The following is a 10,786-nucleotide window of genomic DNA, read 5'->3' on the forward strand; positions in this document are numbered from 1 at the left end:
GTCGTTAAATGAGGTGACCTTTGGAGGGAGAGATGTCAGGACGTTGTTACAGTATATGCAGACGAGGGAGGATTTCTCAAACCTCCCCCTCTTGAAATGGCTCTTCTAGTTTGACATAGATGGCTTCTTCAACCTCTGGCCTGGCAAAACTAAAATTGAACTGTTTGGCCATAATGAGCATCATTATGTTTGGAGGAAAATGAGGGAAGCCTGCAAGCCAGAGAATACCATCCCAACTTTGAAATACGAGTGTGGCAGCAACCTGTTGAGGGGTGTTTTTTCAACAGGAGGGACTGGTGCACTTCACAATAGCTGGCATCATGAGGAAAGAACATTATGTGGAAATACTGAAGCAACATCTCGAGTCATCAGCTAGGAAGTTAAAGCTTGGGCGCAAATGGTTCAATGACCCAAAGCAGACTGCCAACCTGGCTACAAAGTGTTTTAAGGATAACAAAGTCAATGTTTTGGAGTGGCCATCACAAAATCCTAATTTCAATCCTATTGAAAATGTATGGTCAGACTTGAAAAGGCATGTATGAGCAAGGGGGCCTACAAATTTGCCTCAGTTACAAAATGTTTGACCCAAGTCATGCAGTTTAAAGACAATGGTACTAAATACTAATTAAATGTATGTACTGTAAACTTCTGACTTTGAAGAAAGTAATGAAAAATTGGCTTAAAAATAATTATCATTACTGTGGCATTTAGCAAATAGGATTAATTTTGGGCCGGCACAGTGGTCGACTGGTTAGCACATCTGCCTCACAGTTCTGGGGACAAGTTCAAATCCCGGCCCCGCCTGTGTGGAGTTCTCCTTGTGCCTGGGTGGTTTTTTTTCCAGGAAACTCCGGTTTCCTCCCACATCCCAAAAACATGTGTGGTAGGTTGATTGAAGACTCTAAATTGCCCGTAGGTGAGAATGTGAGTGCGAATGGTTGCTTGTTTCTATGTGCCCTGTGATTGGCTGCTGACCGGTTCAGGGTCTACCCCGCCTGCTGCCTGAAGATAGATGGGATAGGCTCCAGCAGCCCGTGACCCTAGTGAGTCTAAGCAGTAAAGAAAATGGATGGATGGATTAATTTTGGTAATGCTAACTGAACTAAAACAGGAACAATTTAGTCTGATTTCATGTCAGACAATGAGGGGGGGGGGGGGGATCTATGTTTTTTAGTACAGTGTATGTATACATGGTTTCAGCTATATCTGTTTGAAGTGTATAGGGAGTAAAGGGAAAAAGTTGTCAGAAAAGTCAATACTCAAGCAAAGTACCGCTACCCAAAAAATCTACTGAAGTGGGTACTTCTTTACTTTTCACCAGTGCAGATCAGTGTTTGCATTTGTACAATCCACAAGTCGATGAAATTCATACATCTTCAGTAGGCCGCATGACATCGCCACTGTTTGGCCACATGACATCGCCACTGTTCCGCCACATGACATCTCCACTGTTCCACCGCATCTCAAGTTTTCTCCCAATCAGGAATGCAGAGGCACATTCACGGCAAACAAAACGGTAATTAGAGGCAGTAACAGGATCAGCTCTAATCAGTATGTCAGGAGAAAATGCCAGGGAGTTTTCCTGCCATTGTCAGGTCACTCCAAAGGGTGATCTCTTTCCCCTTTTCCCTATTAATTATGTGTGCCGTGCCTGCGGAAAGCATCCTTCACAGTGTGGGCAACCTTCTCCGCTTTCGTACGCTCTAAACATGTGATGAGGCGCAGCGGAGAGTCAAGCTGCTCAATGATGTGCAAGCCCTCTCATTTGGCTGACAAAGAACAATGGCCGCCTCATAACTAATGGGGCTCACACAGAGGAGATTCTTCTGCGCAAAGAGGGGGGAAAAATAACCATTATCCAATGTACATGTTCTGTCATGTGATTAATTCTCTTTTTTTTTCAAGTCACACCCTCTTGTCGACTGAAAGAACTATTTCATGTTTGTTCTAGAAACCTGATCATCATCAGATAAGAGTGTTAGGAGAATTCACATCGTAGTGGGAAATAAAACGACAGAAGAATGATGATGTCTTATCACTGATGAAACTACAAAATACATATCCAGTTAAGCTAAAGTGAACACCACTTTTATTATTAATCTTACGATAAGAAGCTGTGACACAGTGTATAGTGGTTAACACATTTGCCTCACAATTCTGAGGTCGAGTGTTTGAATCCGGGCTCTGGCCTTACGTGTTTTTTCTTTGGTACTCCAGTTTGCTCCCACATTCCAAAACATGAATGGTAGGTTAATGAAAACTTTAATTTGTCCATAGGTGTGAATGTGAGTATGAATTGTTGTTTGTCTTCTGGTGTCCCGTGATTGGCTAGCGACCACTCCAGGTTTTACCCTGCCTGCCCAAAGTCAGTTAGGATACCCTCCAAAATACTCGCGAACCTAGTGAGGATAAACTGTACAGATAATGGACGGATGGATGGATGGATGGATGGATGGTAAGAAGCCAATGAAGGTTGAAGCTCAGCACCGCTACTGTGCAACTAAAATGTGTCAGTGCTGTCCTCTGCTGGCCCACAGTGAAATGCCAAACAGTTTTGGCCAAGTTTTTCTTCACACATGGGGAGCGTCTAAATACAGTACATGTACAGTAGTAATTTCAGTAACCATGGTATTGCATGAGGCTGTTGCTGCTGCTACTGATGATGATGATGATGATGCTGATGATGATGGTGATGATATGGTTATCTGTCAATTCTGTCAAATATTTTGTCAGTAGTTACAAACTAGTAGAGCATTGTAAGGTGGTGAATTTTAGCGATTGTAAGAAATGTTTTTAATTGCTGGCGCCTATCTCATTTGACTGCGGGCGAAATCTTTTGGCCGAGTTAATTTTGTCAAACAGGTTATATTAATCTATTTAAGTAATTTCTTGATTGAACAAGTCTGGAGGTAATCAGGTTTGGGTGTGGGCAGCGAAAATTAATTCAGCTTTCCAAAAAATGTGATTAGCCACAGTTAATTCATGACTTAATTCATTACTTTTTCCACACAGGGCCACCTAGCTTTGAATCGTTTTGTTCTCCCGAATAAATAAAATCACAATTTAAAAACGGTCTGTTTACTTGGGTTATATTTGTCTGATATTTACTTTTATGTGATGATCTTAAACATTAAAGTGATAAAACTTTGCAAAAATATAAGAATTTGAGAAGGGGGCCATTACTTTTCCATGAGACTGTATCTATTTAAAAATGTGTATATTGGCAGCAAAACTGCAAAACTTAAGAGTCCAGTGTTTTTAATGAGTTGGGATGTAGGCCAAAAATAAAATTTACCTCTCACATGTACAAAATAAATTCAAACACTCACCCATAAAAATTACAGGGGAAACTTATTGCATGGCAGAGCCAATCGGCATATTTGCCTAAATCATTTTTAACTTGCTGTCACAATAGATAATATCAATAAAGAAAATTACAAAATAAATAAATATATATATATATATATATATATATACCAATGTGCTTGCTAAAAAAAAAATAATAATTCTGTTTGCGTAGAAGCTGATGTTATATCTGGAAAAGGTTGAATCGAGACGACTGTACTCTTGTTTGTTAAATTTGTTGTGTCTTTTCTTGTTTTATGAAAAGGTTCAAAAATGATTTGGGTAATTGTGCTATTAGGCTAACGAACTATCATTTATTTAGACCTACATGATTTGCTGTATGTAAACACAAACCAAGTCCAAACATCAGCTATGTTTAGGGCCCCACCAGTTACTTGAGTCGGCAGGAAGTGCATCGTCCTCTTTTGCCAAATGCAGAAGTTGGTTGTTTTTTGTCAGTGTGAAGTAAATTTTATTTTTGGCCCATAAAACACCTCATGAATTTTAGCGACCTTTTTAGAGTAAAACAGTTGTAAATTTGAATATGCAGTTATCATTGTCAAAGTTGTTTCGCAATGTCATCGGACTGAACTTTAACCATAAGCGAGTCCTTTTAATATTTAATATAAATACTCGTTGTGAAAACACAATAAAACCTGATTGAGTATTGAACAATGTAACATTTTCAGATGAGGGACACTGCAGCTTTCACATGATATCTGGAAGAGGCTTATTCACAGATAACTTATGTCATACCATTTTAATAGAAGAACAAAAACAAGTTCATCACAAGATTTATTTACAAGGGAATTACAAGACAGATGCCATTTCATATATAGTTGTACAGTAGATTGTCCATTGCAAGCATGATAGATCGCCAGTCATCCATCACTAGAGGGCACCACACTTCAGAACCAGGGTCTCCACGTGAGTGAGGATGACCTCTGTGACTGTGTGGGGTGTGGAGGAGACCTCAGGGAGGTGACAGAGGGGTAGTGGAAGACGGGGGGACCTGCCTGGTGAGCAAGTGTGGGCGAGGAGGAAGTCACGTGGGCAGGGAGCGTGGAGAAAGAGGTGTTGGCCGACGGAGGTGACAGGCTGGGCGGGAAGGAGAAGTGACAGGCGAACGAGGGGAAAGGAGGAGAGGAGGAAGCAAATGTGGAGAACCAGGGGGAGGTGGGAGGGGAGTGGAGCGGTGTGGAGCAAGCGTGAGGCTGAGGCGGCGAATGCGAGAAGAGCACGAAGTTGTGGGAGTCTTCTTGACTCTCAGATGTGCAAATGGCCTCCGCCGACGCCGCATCCGTGAGTCTCGCTAGGGACTTTATTAAAGATGGCGGCTGTCTGGCCTGCCGCCTCTCCGCGTGGTGCTTCAGTCCCTCCATGAAGCCGGCTTGCTGCAGCGCCGGCATCTTGTGCATGTAGCTGGCCATTTGCGACACACACTGCTGAAAACCTGCACCCTCAAGGGTTAAGCGAGGAGGGCCGCTCGGATGGAGACTTACCACACCACTGAGAGCATCTGGTGGATACAGAGGGATTGGTGCCCTCATTAAGTGTTGCACAAGTTGACATGAACATGACTCACTAGATGATGAAGCGCATTATGTGACTAACCATTGCTTAGTTTCTTGCCATTTGTCCATTTGTGAAGGTACTCCACAGTCAAGTCCAAAATTTCTGCTTTCTCAATTTTGGGATTCTGCAAACGCTGTTGGTGATAATGTTTTCAATACGATTCCCACCAATAAATGCTATCTGGGAGCATTTTATTTTAGCGTAAAGACAACTCACCGGATCAGCTGTATTAGTCAACAACAAGCTTCTGAGCTCTGCAAGGCTTTTGTTTATGCGATCTCTTCTCTTCTTTTCCACAGCCGGTTTGAGAATCTAAAAAGAGAAATCGACAGCACCACATGAGGATGTGGTGGAAGTTTCTCTTTACAAAATGACCAAATGATGCAGCACATTATAAGCTTGCTGAAAGTCCTGATTAGCCACTACATAAGTCACCTCTACAGAACCGTTAGTACAATCTAATCAGGACCTGCCTGAGGCATAAGCAAACTAAGCAGCTGTATCAGTCTTTACAAAGAGGACAGTGCACAATTTGGACTGACATTGTCTGATGTTCATGTGAAAATATTTTTATTATTGGGGTTATTAAAGGCAGATAGCTGTTTCCAATATTGGAGACATGGAGTTTTCACTTTTCAAACTGCTAGCAAGATTTGAATGTAGCCTTACTACACCCCCGCGTGATTCTGACCAAAGCCACACCCGTCACGAACATGAACATGCTCGAGACGTGCATGATTTCTCAAAAGATCATTTTAATAATATTCCACTGGCAGGTCATACAGACAGTTTTAATATATGACAAAAAGTTTTTTTTGTTTTTTTTTTCCTTCATAGAGACACGCATCGCCACAATGACGAACAGATTTCATGCAGGTTATATATTATCTCCTCTATTCTATTAAGATGGGCCCACATGAGGAGGAGAAAAGAGATTCTGAGGGCCCACAGCTGAGCCCGAGAAAATTAGAAAACAACTTTTTTTTCCCCTTTAGGTTGACAACAATGTTGCCATATTTGATTTTCATAGTCATGGGGGGGGGGGGGGGGAGGGGAGAATTGTTTGAAAAACAAACAAACAGAAAAGAAAGAAAGATGATTGGCTTAAAATGTGACATGAAACAATCACTGTTTATGCTTGAAACAACTGAAAACAGAATGAAATGGACTAACAGTCAAAATGTGTATTCCCTCCAACCTGGCACTCCACTATATATTGTATATTAAAGAGTTATAGGAAACTTTCTGCAGTAAATCAGGTTCAAAGCTATAGTGGAGCAAAATGATTACATGGAAATCTCACCCTTTTTCTGCTCTTGGTATCCTCCTCGAGCGTTTTTTCAAAGTTCCTGGTCATGTTGGGTCCCAACGTGAGAGCTGCTGCAGTGAAGAACATGGTGATGATGGTACGAGGGGTCCATAAATAGGCCCCCACAGGTCGCCTCTGATTGGCTACCACCTTTCCGTGACCACACCTCACACTTAATAGCTTTAGTGGGACTTTTTCTTTTCTTTTCCTTCCCACAAATTCAAATATACACCTTTCAAATTGAGATCGCCTTGAGAAAACATTAAATAATATTGCACAGTAATGCAAGCTTAATTAGGCTGTATAATAATACTAAGAAGAATAAGAAGAAAATTGAATATTTTGTTTGAATGTATGTCAATTAAATAGATTTACTTGTATTTATTTTGAAATAATTGCATGGAGATGTATTCAATTATTTATTCAATTATAACCCCCAAAAAAATGAAAACGAAAACTCGATAACATTCCCATTGAATGTAATTCAATTAAGATTTGAATGATTCATCTTATTCACCTTCCCATGCCCCCGAAGGAGTGCGAGTCTGGGAAAGGGCTTCCTCTCTCGTGGGAACAGAAATGAAGTGACAAACTGCTCAGCTTTTATGATGTGTGAGACTTCAGTAGCCTACTTTGCATGACGCGATGAACACGACCAAATGAGTGAACGTATGTGAATTTCCTTGCGTCCTGATGAAGTTTATACATGCCTTTATATTTTTTTTTGGGGGGGGGGGGGGGGGGGGGGGGACACGCGCGTCCATAGACGTTATGTTGATCGTGCTATTTCCATATTGTAAGGACGATACGATATGGAGTTTGTTTCCATGGGAACAGAGGACGGGTGGGGCGGGGCGTTTGTCTGCTGATGAAGATGATATAAACGTGAGAGGATGATGATTACACCCGCGTGTCAAGTGTGCTGCTCGGGGTCAACTTCATACCTCGTGTTTGCACTTCACAAGCCAGACGGCCACTTGTTGCCTTCACTACACGTTCCCACACACACACACACACACACACACACACACACACACACGTCACTGCTTGAAACACTCCAAGAGTCACAGTATTGGAAGTAAATGGTCCATTTGGTGCCCACAAAGTGCACTTTCCTTTAATATAAAAAAAAAAAAAAAAAACTAATTAGTTCCATCACAGGCTCAAGCGAGCATATTATTGGTTTTATTTAAGGAGCGCGTTCACTTGGTTTCGACAACTACTCCCCTCAGACAGAATTATATTAAATCACGTTAAATTAGATGAGTTGACATAAGATTAGATTTTAATGACATTATACATGTCACAAGTACAAGGCAACGATAGATAGATAGATAGATAGATAGATAGATAGATAGATAGATAGATAGATAGATAGATAGATAGATAGATAGATAGATAGATAGATAGATAGATAGATAGATAGATAGATAGATAGATGGGTCCTCAGTTGGGTCGGTGCCATGGTAACCAGCCAGGTCTGCAGGCCTCCACTAATCGGCCCTCTTTGATTTCAAACGGAAGTATCAGTGCGTCTTAAAGGGCGCTTCATCTCCGCGGGATAGCAAGTGATCCGATCATCCCGGTGTTATCTCCACACTTGAGCCTATTATGCAGGATCAGGGCGCTCATATATGCAGTGTGCACACTGAGACACACACGCGCGCGCGCGCGCAGACAAGCAAGACCTAAACGAAGTTAAAACTGCAACCAACACATGGTGATGGTACCTCCAACATGTGGACGTTGTCTGAACACGTGACACGTGTTGTGGGACACAAGTGTGCTCGTGCTACTGTTTACCAAGTACAACTTGCGAGGCAAAACAAACACCTGCAATGCGTTCGGGTGTGAAGTGAGCAATTTGGTCTGCAGCAAAAGTCTTTGTGTGTGTGCGTAGGTGTGTGGGTGAGTGGGAGTGCGTGCGTGCGTGCGTGTGTTTCCCTCTCCACTATCATTGACTGGTTTCACATGTTTACATGTTACACACACTACACAGTATATATCTAAACATTTATCATAATAATATGGATGTTATTTTCATCTCATTGTGAGATTTTCCATTTCCCAATGCGGGACAAGTAAACTCTTCATTTTGTGATATTCTGTCACTATCTTGTTTTCACACCATGAACCTTGTTGTATTTGGGTTATTTTATTTCATTTTGTTTTATTTCATTCCTCGCCTTTCCAATTGTAGGACCGATATGCGTCATCCGTGACATTGTATAATTGTTTTCGCGTATTTTCTGCTTTGTCCTGGATTTTCTCAATGCTGTATAGGTTAAATGTTGCAGGCTGCTGAGGTGTTTTTCTTTCATTTTCTTTCTTTATTTCATTTAATTTTAACAACATTAGTCTATACTTTTATAGACAAACGACTTTTTACAGTTGCAGTTATTTTACATATGAATAAAATTCCAGATGGCTTGCGTGTCACGCATGCGTCAAAGAGGATTAAATGTAAATGTGACTGGCCTTCGCTTCTGTTCTTAAATGCTTGTGGGCGCGGCAATACCTGCAAAAACGAGCTCGGTACTTGCAAACCAGGTGCAAAGCATCGGACTGTCTTCTGTTTCCATTTGTATTGACTGAACAATACACGCATACGAGCTGGAATGAAAGCGTTAACTTCACCACAGCCTCACAGGCACGGAATGAGAAGGGTAAACCGCATGTGGATTTGGAACTAATTACTAACAAAAAAATGTTGTTGTTTTTTAAAAAAAACAAACCAACAAAAATAGGTTGTTCATTCTAACGATGTATGATGACTTATTTCTTTTAAAAGGTGTCGAAACCTGTGATGGAGAAACGCAGACGGGAGCGGATCAACCGCAGTTTGGAGACCTTGAGAGTTTTAATGCTGGAGCAGACGCGCAATGAGGTAAACGTTTCTAACAGGGTTGTAAACATAAACGTGCACATTGAACGATTGTACGATGATGCTTGTAGGTAAATTGGAACGCGATGTAGTCCATCACTAAACTACAGTCTATTTCGGTCAAAATTTGTATGAAAAAACGCTTCTCTGTCGTGCCTCAAAACGTCATTTGTTGGTAAGAAATCCCTATAGGTAACCTGATGTGTACAGTATAGAACAGTGGTTCCCAAACCTTTTACGCAATAAGTACCACCTAAAAATTTTTTGAAAATAATAAATACTTGGCTCTCCAGGTACCACAGCAACACAATGCAGTAAAGTAGTAGGCCTAAGTGTTTCTCAAAAAACGAGACCTTTTAATCCTAGAAAGCATATTTGATATTATTGGAAGCCCCTGAAACATTATGTAGTTTGAACATTAACACAGCACTTAAATAAATGAAAAGAAAACAAACCTGTACTTAAAGAAAGACTCAACTGAAATGTGTAGCACATGGAAGTTACATAAATGATGATTATTTAAAAAAAAAAAAAAAAAAACTTTTATTAAAGGTAAAATGCAAATGTACTGAACTTAAAAGTTAAATACAACTGAATTGTACTTGGGCAGTGATTTTTTTTTTTAATGTATACCACTAAAGGGAGCCTGCGTACCATCAGTGGTACTCATGCCACAATTGCTTTATATGATAATGACTGACATTGACTGTTTGGTTCTCTTCCTCTTCCTTTTAGAAGTTAACAAACCCCAAAGTGGAGAAGGCCGAAATCCTTGAGAGCGTAGTGCAATTCTTGAAGTCGAACAAGAAGGAGGAGAAAGGTCAGCGTGGAAAAACGTCGGTCTTGTCACCTAGGGAGCACGATCACGAGCACCGGGAAGGCATGAGGTCGTGTCTCCAGAGGATCAGACGTTTCATAGCCAGCGATGAACGGGCGTCTAACCAAGGGTCTCCGGAGGCCCCTTCAGTGAGTGCGTCCTCACACGTCCACACTCTGTATCCTCCGCATCAGAGCCACCATCAGCTCCGAGACAGCATCTCCCATCCTTACCCGAGCCAGGGGGGCGAGTATCAGCATTGTGACACCGGGAAACTGATCTCCCCCCCCACAGCCTGCGCCCAGAGTCCGGACGCTGTGTGGAGGCCCTGGCCCCAGTGATGAACACTCTCGTTCAGTAGAGTGCTAGATTCTATTTTTGATACGTAGCATGCCAGTGGACGAGGGGTCACCAACCTTTTTGAAAATGAGGGCTACTTCTTGGGTACTGATTAATGCAAAGGGCTACCAGTTTAATACACACTTCTGAAATAACACATTTGCTCATATATTACCTTTAATTATATGTTTTGTTATTAATAATTAATGATATTCAAATGGCGGCACGGTGGCCGACTGGTTAGAGCGTCAGCCTCACAGTTCTGAGGTGCGGGGTTCAATCCCCGTCCCCACCTGTGTGGAGTTTGCATGTTCTCCCCGTGCCTGCGTGGGTTTTCTCCGGGCACTCCGGTTTCCTCCCACATCCCAAAAACATGCATGAATTGGAGACTCTAAATTGCCCGTAGGCATGTCTGTGAGTGCGAATGGTTGTTTGTTCCTATGTGCCCTGCGATTGGCTGGCAACCAGTTCAGGGTGTACCCCGCCTCCTGCCCGATGACAGCTGGGATAGGCTCCA

At 41.8% G+C, this 10,786-nt stretch overlaps 2 protein-coding genes across 2 annotated transcripts; one reads left to right on the plus strand and one right to left on the minus strand.

The window, feature by feature from the left end:
• Positions 1 to 4,226: 4,226 nt before the first annotated feature.
• Positions 4,227 to 6,629, minus strand: LOC133485212 (transcription factor HES-7-like). Its single transcript, XM_061788626.1, has 4 exons — positions 6,224 to 6,629; positions 5,137 to 5,232; positions 4,960 to 5,053; positions 4,227 to 4,864 (listed from the first exon to the last, which is right to left on the minus strand). The coding sequence occupies exons 1-4, from the start codon at positions 6,314 to 6,316 to the stop codon at positions 4,254 to 4,256; spliced, it is 894 nt and encodes a 297-aa protein (XP_061644610.1). The 5' UTR covers positions 6,317 to 6,629; the 3' UTR covers positions 4,227 to 4,253.
• Positions 6,630 to 8,847: 2,218 nt separating this feature from the next.
• LOC133484353 (transcription factor HES-7.1-A-like) lies at positions 8,848 to 10,271 on the plus strand. Its single transcript, XM_061786765.1, has 3 exons — positions 8,848 to 8,895; positions 9,021 to 9,116; positions 9,849 to 10,271. Exons 1-3 carry the CDS (start codon positions 8,848 to 8,850, stop codon positions 10,269 to 10,271), a joined length of 567 nt encoding a protein of 188 aa, XP_061642749.1.
• Positions 10,272 to 10,786: the final 515 nt, after the last annotated feature.

The sequence above is a fragment of the Phyllopteryx taeniolatus genome, chromosome 10 (assembly GCF_024500385.1).
Source record: "Phyllopteryx taeniolatus isolate TA_2022b chromosome 10, UOR_Ptae_1.2, whole genome shotgun sequence".
Taxonomy (NCBI): domain Eukaryota; kingdom Metazoa; phylum Chordata; class Actinopteri; order Syngnathiformes; family Syngnathidae; genus Phyllopteryx; species Phyllopteryx taeniolatus.

What these genes read in the sequence shown, in the direction of transcription:
- LOC133485212 (XM_061788626.1), bottom strand. Translation starts at nt 6,316, where the DNA reads ATGTTCTTCACTGCAGCAGCTCTCACGTTGGGACCCAACATGACCAGG. An exon ending in ATACCAAGAGCAGAAAAAGG is followed by an intron (nt 5,233 to 6,223) that starts GTGAGATTTCCA and finishes TTCTCTTTTTAG; the next exon opens with ATTCTCAAACCGGCTGTGGA. An exon ending in TGACTAATACAGCTGATCCG is followed by an intron (nt 5,054 to 5,136) that starts GTGAGTTGTCTT and finishes TATCACCAACAG; the next exon opens with CGTTTGCAGAATCCCAAAAT.
- LOC133484353 (XM_061786765.1), top strand. Translation starts at nt 8,848, where the DNA reads ATGAAAGCGTTAACTTCACCACAGCCTCACAGGCACGGAATGAGAAGG. An exon ending in ACAGGCACGGAATGAGAAGG is followed by an intron (nt 8,896 to 9,020) that starts GTAAACCGCATG and finishes TTCTTTTAAAAG; the next exon opens with GTGTCGAAACCTGTGATGGA. An exon ending in TGGAGCAGACGCGCAATGAG is followed by an intron (nt 9,117 to 9,848) that starts GTAAACGTTTCT and finishes TCTTCCTTTTAG; the next exon opens with AAGTTAACAAACCCCAAAGT.